At 37.5% G+C, this 13,586-nt stretch overlaps 1 protein-coding gene across 1 annotated transcript in view; it reads right to left on the bottom strand.

Moving 5' to 3' along the window:
* Window positions 1–9,243: 9,243 nt before the first annotated feature.
* Window positions 9,244–13,586, bottom strand: part of ell (elongation factor RNA polymerase II) — a 28,893-nt gene continuing 24,550 nt past the window's right edge. The window contains exons 11-12 of the mRNA XM_072660622.1: window positions 12,466–12,510; window positions 9,244–12,356 (exon numbers count right to left, since the gene is read on the bottom strand). Coding sequence (XP_072516723.1) covers window positions 12,240–12,356; window positions 12,466–12,510 — 162 coding nt within the window. The 3' untranslated portion in view covers window positions 9,244–12,239. The remainder of the gene's footprint in view (window positions 12,357–12,465; window positions 12,511–13,586) is intronic.

Here is a 13,586-nt window from a genome sequence, read left to right as displayed (position 1 = left end):
TCTAATAAACACCATATAGATGTAATGCACTCTCTAGTAATACTAATAAACACCATATAGATGTACTGCACTCTCTAATAAACACCATATAGATGCAATGCACTCTCCAATAACACTAATAAACACCATATATACATACTGTACTCTCCAATAACACTAATAAACACCATATATACATACTGCACTCTCCAATAACACTAATAAACACCATATATACATACTGCACTCTCCAATAACACTAATAAACACCATATATACATACTGCACTCTTTAATAACACTAATAAACACCATATATACATACTGCACTCTCCAATAACACTAATAAACACCATATATACATACTGCACTCTCCAATAACACTAATAAACACCATATATACATACTGCACTCTCCAATAACACTAATAAACACCATATATACATACTGTACTCTCCAATAACACTAATAAACACCATATATACATACTGCACTCTCCAATAACACTAATAAACACCATATATACATACTGCACTCTCCAATAACACTAATAAACACCATATATACATACTGTACTCTTTAATAACACTAATAAACACCATATATACATACTGTACTCTCCAATAACACTAATAAACACCATATATACATACTGCACTCTCCAATAACACTAATAAACACCATATATACATACTGTACTCTCCAATAACACTAATAAACACCATATATACATACTGCACTCTCCAATAACACTAATAAACACCATATATACATACTGTACTCTCCAATAACACTAATAATCACCATATATACATACTGCACTCTCCAATAACACTAATAAACACCATATATACATACTGCACTATCCAATAACACTAATAAACACCATATATACATACTGCACTCTCCAATAACACTAATAAACACCATATATACATACTGCACTCTCCAATAACACTAATAAACACCATATATACGTACTGTACTCTCCAATAACACTAATAAACACCATATATACATACTGTACTCTTTAATAACACTAATAAACACCATATATACGTACTGCACTCTCCAATAACACTAATAAACACCATATATACATACTGTACTCTCCAATAACACTAATAAACACCATATATACATACTGCACTCTCCAATAACACTAATAGTGGCTCAGCGGTTAGAGCGCCGGGATATCGATAACAGGGTTGTGGGTTCGATTCCCGGGCTTGGCAAGCTGCCACTGTTGGGTCCTTGAGCAAGGCCCTTTACCCTCTCTGCTCCCCAGGCGCTGGAGTTGGCTGCCCACCGCTCTGGGTGTGTGTGTACTCACTGCCCCTAACACGTGTGTGTGTGTGAGTGTGTGTTCACTACCAGATGAGTTAAATGCGGAAGACACATTTCGCTGTACAGTGACAAATACGTGCACCCTTTAATAAACACCATATATACATACTGTACTCTCCAATAACACTAATAAACACCATATATACATACTGTACTCTTTAATAACACTAATAAACACCATGTATACATACTGCACTCTTTAATAACACTAATAAACACCATATATACATACTGCACTCTCCAATAACACTAATAAACACCATATATACATACTGTACTCTCCAATAACACTAATAAACACCATATATACATACTGCACTCTCCAATAACACTAATAAACACCATATATACATACTGTACTCTCCAATAACACTAATAAACACCATATATACATACTGCACTCTCCAATAACACTAATAAACACCATATATACATACTGCACTCTCCAATAACACTAATAAACACCATATATACATACTGTACTCTCCAATAACACTAATAAACACCATATATACATACTGTACTCTCTAATAAACACCATATAGATGTACTGTACTCTCTAATAAACACCATATAGATGTACTGTACTCTCCAATAACACTAATACGCACCATATAGATGTAATGCACTCTCTAATAAACACCATATAGATGTACTGCACTCTCTAATAAACACCATATAGATGTACTGCACTCTCTAAAAAACACCATATAGATGTAATGCACTCTCTAATAAACACCATATAGATGTAATGCACTCTCTAGTAATACTAATAAACACCATATAGATGTATTGCACTCTCTAATAAACACCATATAGATGTAATGCACTCTCTAATAAACACCATATAGATGTAATGCACTCTCTAGTAATACTAATAAACACCATATAGATGTACTGCACTCTCTAATAAACACCATATAGATGCAATGCACTCTCCAATAACACTAATAAACACCATATATACATACTGTACTCTCCAATAACACTAATAAACACCATATATACATACTGCACTCTCCAATAACACTAATAAACACCATATATACATACTGCACTCTCCAATAACACTAATAAACACCATATATACATACTGCACTCTTTAATAACACTAATAAACACCATATATACATACTGCACTCTCCAATAACACTAATAAACACCATATATACATACTGCACTCTCCAATAACACTAATAAACACCATATATACATACTGCACTCTCCAATAACACTAATAAACACCATATATACATACTGTACTCTCCAATAACACTAATAAACACCATATATACATACTGCACTCTCCAATAACACTAATAAACACCATATATACATACTGCACTCTCCAATAACACTAATAAACACCATATATACATACTGCACTCTCCAATAACACTAATAAACACCATATATACATACTGTACTCTTTAATAACACTAATAAACACCATATATACATACTGTACTCTCCAATAACACTAATAAACACCATATATACATACTGCACTCTCCAATAACACTAATAAACACCATATATACATACTGTACTCTCCAATAACACTAATAAACACCATATATACATACTGCACTCTCCAATAACACTAATAAACACCATATATACATACTGTACTCTCCAATAACACTAATAATCACCATATATACATACTGTACTCTCCAATAACACTAATAAACACCATATATACATACTGTACTCTCCAATAACACTAATAAACACCATATATACATACTGTACTCTCCAATAACACTAATAAACACCATATATACATACTGCACTCTCCAATAACACTAATAGTGGCTCAGCGGTTAGAGCGCCGGGATATCGATAACAGGGTTGTGGGTTCGATTCCCGGGCATGGCAAGCTGCCACTGTTGGGTCCTTGAGCAAGGCCCTTTACCCTCTCTGCTCCCCGGGCGCTGGAGTTGGCTGCCCACCGCTCTGGGTGTGTGTGTACTCACTGCCCCTAACACGTGTGTGTGTGTGAGTGTGTGTTCACTACCAGATGAGTTAAATGCGGAGGACACATTTCGCTGTACAGTGTACAGTGACAAATACGTGCACCCTTTAATAAACACCATATATACATACTGTACTCTCCAATAACACTAATAAACACCATATATACATACTGCACTCTTTAATAACACTAATAAACACCATATATACATACTGCACTCTCCAATAACACTAATAAACACCATATATACATACTGCACTCTCCAATAACACTAATAAACACCATATATACATACTGCACTCTCCAATAACACTAATAAACACCATATATACATACTGCACTCTCCAATAACACTAATAAACACCATATATACATACTGTACTCTCCAATAACACTAATAAACACCATATATACATACTGCACTCTCCAATAACACTAATAAACACCATATATACATACTGTACTCTCTAATAAACACCATATAGATGTACTGTACTCTCTAATAAACACCATATAGATGTACTGTACTCTCCAATAACACTAATACACACCATATAGATGTAATGCACTCTCTAATAAACACCATATAGATGTACTGCACTCTCTAATAAACACCATATAGATGTACTGCACTCTCTAAAAAACACCATATAGATGTAATGCACTCTCTAATAAACACCATATAGATGTAATGCACTCTCTAGTAATACTAATAAACACCATATAGATGTATTGCACTCTCTAATAAACACCATATAGATGTAATGCACTCTCTAATAAACACCATATAGATGTAATGCACTCTCTAGTAATACTAATAAACACCATATAGATGTACTGCACTCTCTAATAAACACCATATAGATGCAATGCACTCTCTAGTAAAACTAATAAACACCATATAGATGTACTGCACTCTCTAATAAACATCATATAGATGTAATGCACTCTCTAGTAATACTAATAAACACCATATAGATGTAATGCACTCTCTAGTAATTCTAATAAACATCATATAGATGTACTGCACTCTCTAATAAACACCATATAGATGTAATGCACTCTCTAATAAACACCATATAGATGTAATGCACTCTCTAATAAACACCATATAGATGTAATGCACTCTCTAGTAATTCTAATAAACATCATATAGATGTACTGCACTCTCTAATAAACACAAAAAAACTAAAAAAAAAGTTCTAATTTTGGCGTATTCTGTAAATGTGTATATATTGTTCTCTGCAGATATGTATGGTAACATTTTGGTAATTGGTCTCATATTCTCCCATATTGGTGCATCACTAGTACTGATACTTCAGTTACAATCTTCCACCCCTAATATTTACATGGCTACAATCTGAAAAAAAACATCAGTGAAAAGAGATGAGAGGGAAAGCCGAGGATGAGTACATGAGTTGATGAGTTCTCTTACATCATTCACTGACAATAGTGTGCATTGTAGTGGGCCTAGCATGTCAGTGACCCCTCGGACTGAGGGTCACTTGTTACTGACATCAAAGTTTACGAAACAAGAATACTTCATTAAAGGATGGGGAAATATTTAATAGTTTGCTTTTGAGAAGTGAAAGAAACAAACGTCTGCTAGCTAACATAGTAAAATGTAATTGTGGTCGTATATGCTCAACCTGTAATATACAAAATCCAAACTATAAGGAAAATAACCCTAATTTGTAATAGTTTTTAACTTGTATACAAACACAGACATTATCTGTAAATGAACAACCCAACAGTTATTTTAAGTATTTTACCAATAATTACAAATTACATTTATTTGTTTTACAGAACAAATACTATATTTTATATTTCGTGTCTGCTTTCTTAAATTACATTCAAATATTTGTAAAATTACAATATTTTATATATGATCAGTAATTGAACATGCAGATCTTTCTTTGTAATTTTAGGGTACAATTACATTATTTTACATATAAATATAAAACTAAACTGTCAAATAACTGTAAAATAATTCAAATTCAGTTAAAAATGATTATTGTTTCTGGCACCATCTATTTGCACACTGGACACTTACCTTCAGTGTGTTGTTCTTTTCCTGGGGATACCTTCTCTTAGGCATGCTCGTATATTTCATGGAGTGGCTGACTGTTTGGCCTTGGTGTTGCAGGCTGTAAGAGCAAACAGCCGTATGCTGGGTGTAACTCTTGTGTTGGTACAAGGTTATAGTGCTAGTGGCATGGTCACTTTATTGAAGGCGATACTAGAAAACCTGTAAAGTACTGGTGTTTCACTATGCACTGTAAAACAAACGGGGAAATAACTGACAGCAAGGGCTTCCAAACAAAAAACACAAAATGAAAGTATCCTAATTCATCCTAATTCGAATTCAGAAAAACGATAAATTTACTGAATTCTCCATTCATTTACAAAATGTCCCAGAATCATTAAGCCTTCAATAATAATAAAAAAAAATAGCCAGCATGTGTGTCCTTCACACACACCATCAATGTGTTGCCATTTCCCCAGGGCTACCTCATCTTAAAAAATATTAAAAGACCACCCTACATCATCAGTTTCTCTGGTTTTACTCTTTATAGGCAATGTGTTTAGGGAAGTTAACATTCGCGCTGTATTGCGTATATATTTAAACCATGGACAACATGTCCCCTAAATTCCAAATCAAAAGAAGAGCATTTATTTGCAGAAATGACAACTGCTCAAAAGCAACTGCTCAAATAATGCAAAGAAATAATTATAATAATTATAATGTAAAGAGTTTATTATCCAGATTTAAACACAGTACTAATATTTGAACTTTGAGAGCATTCAAAAATCACTGGTGAAATAACCACAGCTTTCATGTCTTGGCTGGCTCTCCACTAGTCTCTCACATTGCTGTTGGGACTTTATGCCATTCATAGTCTGCAAATTCAGGTAAGTCAATGTAAAAATAATGAGAATGTAAAAAGATCCATTCTTTGTGCCATTTTGACACATTCTTTGTGCCCCCCCCCACAGGTTTTTACTTGGTTGCCATTTTGGAGATTGCCACAATCAATCAGACATGTTTCCCGGCCTTTGGTAAAAGAACAGAAACCGGTTGATGCACCACACCTGGAAGTCAATGGACAGACTACACCTTAGAGATGTGCCAGATAGGGCTGTATAATTGCTAGGACCATTCAGGCCATTGTCCTACACCATTGTATTGTGCCAGCCCCATGTGGAACTACAGAAGAGAGACGGTATGTTGGTATCAGTAGGTTTGGGTATTGACCAACACCAGCAGATATTTGGAAGAAATTGGAAACTGAAAAGAATGAATCCATTCAGATACTGCAACAACCGAAGCCTGAAAACGCTGAGTGATTTGGTAGTAGCTTAAGTATGATAGCCTTAAGCAAATTTTGTGAAGTGCTTTAATAACAGATCAGTTTAAAGTGGAGTCATTTTTTCAAGGGGGAAATGTAGGAGAGGTATCTGGCAATACTCAAGATTTCAATGTTGGCAATCAGAATCAAGTAATCTGTCCTGTTAGGGGGTCTCAAGGGTACAGTTCAGACCAGAGCTGTCCATTCATCATTAAAATGCAAATGATGCAGACCATTGCACTTCATCCCCTTTGGGCACCCCTGGTCTACACTTTCTAAAAAGCTGTTAGCCATATAGGTGATGCATCTCCTGACCACTCCAAAACATTGGAATGAAGGCTGCCAACTACATTACCAACCATTTTTAGAGACATCTATAAATTCATACAAGCACCCTAAAGGGAAGTAAACCTAGAAGTCAGCCTGCAATTTGCAGTCCTAAGATACCATAGGGGCGTCTTATAAGGGGCTGTGTGTGTTATTGGACGAATGAGGGAGCTGGCATGCTGCCAGGCTGAACTCTCTGACACTCCTCCAGCTCCCCCTGAAAAACCAGAGGCCTTCACCGTGCTCTACAGCCAAACGCAGCTCTGCCAGGCCAACTGGAGCACAGCAACGGATTTCACACATCGCATTCTCTTCCTTGCACTGGGGCTGGAGCTTCATCTAAACCTACAGTTCTAGTCAGAAGCACTCAGCATGGATACGAACATCATAGCAATTTTGGACTTGAGTGTACAACATACATCTTTAATAAGAGAAAAAGAAAATGCAAAGATCTGGGATTTCTAGGACAACACAGCATCAGAAAGATTTGGTTAAATGTTCATTAGCAAGTTGCAGCTTGTAGAGACGCTTTCAGTAGCCTTCATCAAGCTTCTAATTGGCGGAAATTCCGTGAAATTAGCCGGTTTTCTGGCACAGACACAACTTTTAAGCCCAATCCACATATTTTCACTAGGTTGGCATCAGGACTTTGGGAAGGTCATACCAAAAGCTTAATGATAGCCATGCTTTATCCATTCCACAACCATCTTTGATGTTCATATGGGGGTCATTGGTCTGTTCAACTGTGTGCAAGTTTTAACGTCCTAGCTGATGGTTTGAGGTGATTCTAAAGAGTTCTAAAGTAGCCATCCACTGCAATGTCCCAGCTCCTCCCCAGAGCATAGTGCTACCACCACCATGCTTAACAGTTGGTTCAGTGTTGTTGAGGTTGAATACTTCTTATCTTTACACCTCTAAACACACCCCTGCTTGTTACAGCCAAGCAACTCAACCTTGGTCTCAACTGATTAAAGATTTGCCTGACAAAGAAAAAGATCTGTAAGATAGGTGTGGAGTATTAATCCACGATGATGTAACATTCACTTGACTATAGGCAGCAACACTGAGGTTTCAGAAACTTCTAGTTCATTGATTCTTCGTATCTGAACCAAGTTTCTGTCAACTAAGGGTCACAGCTTGTGTCTTCTTCCACACGATGATCATGAAATTAACAGTTACAGACATTCCTGACTTGTGTGAAGTTACAATCGTCCTTTTCAAATCTGCACAGAGCCACTTAGACCTTTCCATTGTAACTACTGCATTGGTCAAGCCACTGAGTGCGGTCAAACAGACACTTTAGATTTGGGCCCAGAGCAGTTACCAGCTGTAGCCAATCATGATCACCAACATGAAGCCAAGAGATCTTACCTTTTTGGAACTTTCAGCTCCACTAAATAATCATATCTACATATAATGAATGCATATGTATCATTTTGTAAATAAAAATAAATAAATAAACCCACACAAATCAGTGAAAGAGAGAAAAGGTTCAAGACATTCATGTCCATGAGTGTATGTAAACCTCCAACCACAACTGTATGTGCTATGTTTAGAGCAGGTTGCTGGCACTAGTCCTATAAGAGGAGGAGCTGTAGGAGTCTGGTAATTGAGGCCTAGAAAAAGCAACATATGGTCACTGCAGGAAATGTGCCACCCTCTCTTTGCTGCCGTCCTTGGCATAGTTTGCTTTGGATTGCAGTCACTGCCATTATGTAGGAATTTGCTACAGTTGACCTGGATTGTGAGCCTTTTTTCTTATTTGCACATTTCAACATTACATCAAAGTAACTGTGCGAAAATCTCTAGCCAGAAGTAGCCCGTGACCTCAAAAGCAACTGCATCAACAACTGACTGCATAAGCTTTTGCTGCCACCTAGTGGAGAAACACCTACAGCAAGCATTCACTGATGTACTCACTAATGAACATAGTATCGTTTGCTTAGTCTTTGGTGTACCTCTGACACTATATAAAGCGAAAAGCCCACACTTTCTGGTTCAGGTTGGTGCAAAAAACACTGTTTGTGGTTGTCTGAATTGAGTATGCTACCAACTATAGGTTTGTTCTTTCATTGGGTGAGTGGGCAGGGCTTGCTGCCAGGGCAAATCAAACATCCACATAACATTGAGAGAACCTGGCCTGAAGACCACACTATGGGCAACCCCTGGTATAAACTATACAGCAGTTGTTCTCAAAACTATTCTAAGAGACTCCAAGATGGTTCAGATTGTTGGAAACATGAAAATGACCGCAAAACAGAAAGAAAGGTTCTCAAGAATTTTATTGAAATACTAAGACAAATTTCAGTCCCAGTCCCTTATTGTTTCAAAAAGCACGCTTTGGGTTTTAGCGTTAACATCAAAACTTCTTTATCCAAAGCCTCCCCTTTTGCTAAAACAGCAGCATATTTCATCTTATGCAAACCTATACAACAGGTCATTTGGCACATTCACCCCAGGTCGTGGTGTTTGTGTACTTGCAGCTCACACTAATAGCACAGCAGACTCCAACTCCCAACAAATACCATCTCCTCTGGGGTTGCGCTTGCCTTCGTAGCCAATTTCTTTTGCAATGTTGACAGCATATCTGAAGCGAAATGATAGCAATGATGAAGACAGACCGAAGATTGAGAGGAGTCCCGAAATGATGCGAGACCCAACCAACAGTTCTGGGCTTGCGGAGCGTTACCATGAGCTTTAGCACCAATTAGAACTATGAAATACCACAAAGGGGGGGAAAAAAAAGGGGGAATAAAAACAAACAAAAAAATAAAACCACCCTGCTGGCTTGGGCTGATAAGCTCCCATTAACACATGGTTCGTTTTAAAGATAAGGCAAAAAAAGAAGAAGACCTCTTAGCCTTACAGGGAGCTATTTTCCCCCTCCCCACCCCCCCACTCAACCAACATGGCCATCCCGATGTACAGTCAAGTTCAAATGAGGCCCAAAGCAAATACTGTAACCACAAGAAATGGAACCAGCACAAAGAGCAGTTGTTTCCTCACACTGAGGGGAAAAACCAAGAAGAGTATGCTCTATTCTCAGTGGTGTGCGGTAGTCTCATCAGGCTTGGTTTGGATTTGAATGCCCTTAAACAGTGGTTGGACACCATGATGCAAATACTGGTCTTTTTTTTTTTTTTTAACACATTAACAAAAGCATGCACTTTAGATTGACATGGCAAATGTCCCCTTGCAACAAAACCCAGGTACGAGTAACAGCAAGTGGCTGTGCAAAGTGCAGAATTGTAAATGTCTAAACAGAACGACCATGAAAGGTCAAGATCAGGGACACAATGGATGCTCTGACAGAATCGGACAGGTGGAACAGGCTGAAGAGATCTTGGAGACGTCCGAGGCTGTTTGGGGACATGAGTTTTGAGCATATCCAATGTGGGTGAATACTCATGGTGACCGAGACACTGACCTCTCGATGTAGTTTAACAGTCGTCTCAAATTGCTGCAGAATCGGATGTGACGTAGAGGACAAAGTCACCAAGACTACTGTGGGTTGCGAAAATTCAGTAGAAAAGATAAGAATTGACTCGAAAAAGGCAGTTCAGAGTAAGTTCTACTTTACCACTGAACTTAAAAAGCCTTGGTCAACAGGAAGAAGACAATACAGTATCATTTGAAGAAGTATAGTGCACTGGGTTTTGCTCTGTGGATCTCTCCATGTGGGCACAAGCGAGGTACTTTTAAAGGGATACAATCTTGTCTGAGGAAAGCATACCCAATGCATGAGGCCACCCAGGTTGGTCCGGTGCAATTGCACATATTCATTTATACTAGGTGACTGCATAAAAAGAAGGCAAGCCAGAATTCTGGAAAGCCACAATCAGGTAATTTCCTTCCTTTCAAAAATCCTACCTGATAATAGCACTTGGACTCTGGCTGGTCTTTTTAGTATTCTTAAAGGAATACTCCACCATTCTTGCCCAAACATCTCCATCGGCTGCAGCTGTAGGGTGCAGTCCTTTACCAAAGATAAGATGACTGCTCAGGAGATGAACAGAGAAGCAGAGGACTCAAAACAATGGGCAGATGAGTCATCACCTGCTTAGTAGTTTCTACAATAAGTGTTTCTAGTCAACATTTTTTATTGTGTTAAAATACACTGAATAATGCCTGTGCTAATAGGCTGCACAGTGCAGATGCAGCAGATACAGATTAGGCTGAAAAATGATGGAGTATTCCTTTAACTACAGCAAAAGCCTGTGAATGCTGGGTAATTCTTAATGGTACTTTCCATCTCTGGCATAGTAGGTTCAACCTCCAGCAGTACTGGAGTTAAAGCTCTCAAAGCCTTTGCACATACATACTGCGTTCTCTCTGTCCTATGTAGGCATATAATCCACATCCATTGCACATAAGACACCTGTAGAACATTGCACACAATGTAAGAAAGGGCTAAACGGTCTTGGCTTCAGATTTATAGTGGGAAATCTCAGCTTAAGAAAGAAACCTTTAATGAATTTATGGACTGCGCACTATGGACCGCCTGAAACCTAAGGCAGCATTTGCATAAAATACTGATTTTCTTTTTAGAGATGAGAGGGAAAGGAAAAAAAATAGTTCATACTGAGGAGTGTACAGTAATAGATCTGGTATATCCCCAAGGAAGACAAAAAAAGAAAAAGAAAAAAGGATAAAGAATAAATAAAAAATAAAACATCAAATATAAGTACCTTCCATTCAATATATAGGGAAACTGATGATATTCACTTAAATCTTTTTCTTTTTTTTAATAAACAAAAAAGCAAAAGAAAGAAAACTTGATCTGTTTTGCTAAATTTGTTTCAGTGTTTCTTGCCCCAGTTTAGCAAGCAAGGAAAGGGTTGGTAAAGCGATCCCCAAAGTGGATTCTCCTCTTCAGCTCTTTGAGAGATCTGTGTGCTTTGAGGGAGGGAGGCTGAGAACTGATGCCACATAAGGCTTTCCCATAATCCAGTGCAGAACACTGATAGGCATGGCTAAAGATGCCACAGATGCCCTCCCCCACAAAAAAAGGGAAAAAAAAAGAAATAAAAGAAACAAAACAAAATTTCATAAGTCTGTATTGCTCTAACTAGAGCGTTCAGCCCTCGTCATGAGGGGAAATACTCCTCTTTTCGTGGCATTTTATCATTAGAGCAACTTTATTTAGAGCAAGCCCAAAAAAAAAAGGAAAAAAAAAAAGAATCCTGCAAATACATAGTTCCTCTCTCATCATCTTGTTTCCAAATGAGAAAGGGGGGGAGGGGGGGGGGCGTGACATGGTTAGTGCCAGTTTTGAAGTTGCTGCTGATCATATTCTGCTATAAGTTTCTTTATATGTGCCAGTTTGTTGTGGAGATATTCACAGCGGTTCCTCTCTTGGCTATAGTTGGGGTTAGTCTGTGAGGAAAGAGGAGATGATTGTGAGGGTTCATACATAATCTATACATAAATATACTGTGTATATGAAAGTATTGTCCCAGTGCAGAGTCAGGGCCTCACAGCTTACCTTTTTTATTTTGCGATACTCTTGAAGTATCTGATTGTGGATTGTCTGTGAAAAGATAGATCAACATCAAATTACTAAATATAAAAATAATTACACAAGTGAATGCAAAAAGTGTGTGTGCAGACCCTTCTAACTTAATATAATATAAATAATATAAATAATAATTAAAAAGGCATAGTATTTAAAAGAGAATTCCATTTTTCAGTGGTTGAGATGTAAATACAGAGTCTTTCAGAGTCATATGATAGAAAAGGAGGCACTGTAGGGAACCTGAGGTAATCAGATACTGACGTGATCAGTAGGTAATGATTCAAAGCAAAGAGAACAGTGGATTATGGAGCATTAATAAGCCATTTAGCCTCGTCCTGCACATTTTAGCGTTTATCCCGCTCCCAATAAACCTGATCCAGCTAATCAGCTAATTAACAAGGCCCTTCCTGAGTTTAAGGTGATGTGTTAGAGCAGGGAAACCACTACACTTCAACTTGGTCATTATACTAATACAGGGTTGTACAGTACAAAAACACTGTTAGGCTAAATCTCCAGTGCAGAATAGGTAGAACATGATACACTAGACCGGTTGCACAGCCAAAGAGTACAAAGACAATACATACAAAAATAGGAGGCCAGGAGGTCCTCCAGGACCAAGGTTGGGAACCACTGGCCTAGGGTACAGTACATTTCTTGAGGGCTTTCCCCATCTGAGGAGAATTCTTAACATACATTTCATAATGCTTCAGATGAGCTGTAAAATTGTCAAAATGATCTATAATACCAAATTTTAACAATGAATGTACTAATGATTTTCATGTATTGCTTTAGTCTATAATAGACCTGGATTACTTTACAGTGGAGGTTACAGGAACAATGGGGCAATGCATCACCATAAATACAGCCATTTTAATTGCTATCCAAGTTCTGTATGTAAATGCTAATAACGATAAAAGAGAGGCATGTAAATGTGAATCCGTTTCTTTGGGGACTATACTATCATAACATCGTACATGTACCACTGCATCTTGAATTGGTTTTAAAAACTGGTTTTAGGCAAAACTCATCAAAACTGTGTCTGACATATTTGCAAATTTTTACATTATTTCGGGTAACACCGTCTGTGAGGT

The sequence above is a fragment of the Salminus brasiliensis genome, chromosome 17 (assembly GCF_030463535.1).
Source record: "Salminus brasiliensis chromosome 17, fSalBra1.hap2, whole genome shotgun sequence".
Taxonomy (NCBI): Eukaryota; Metazoa; Chordata; class Actinopteri; order Characiformes; family Bryconidae; genus Salminus; species Salminus brasiliensis.
The sequence above is the reverse complement of the archived record's forward strand: the minus strand, read 5'-3'. Positions and strand labels throughout refer to the sequence as shown.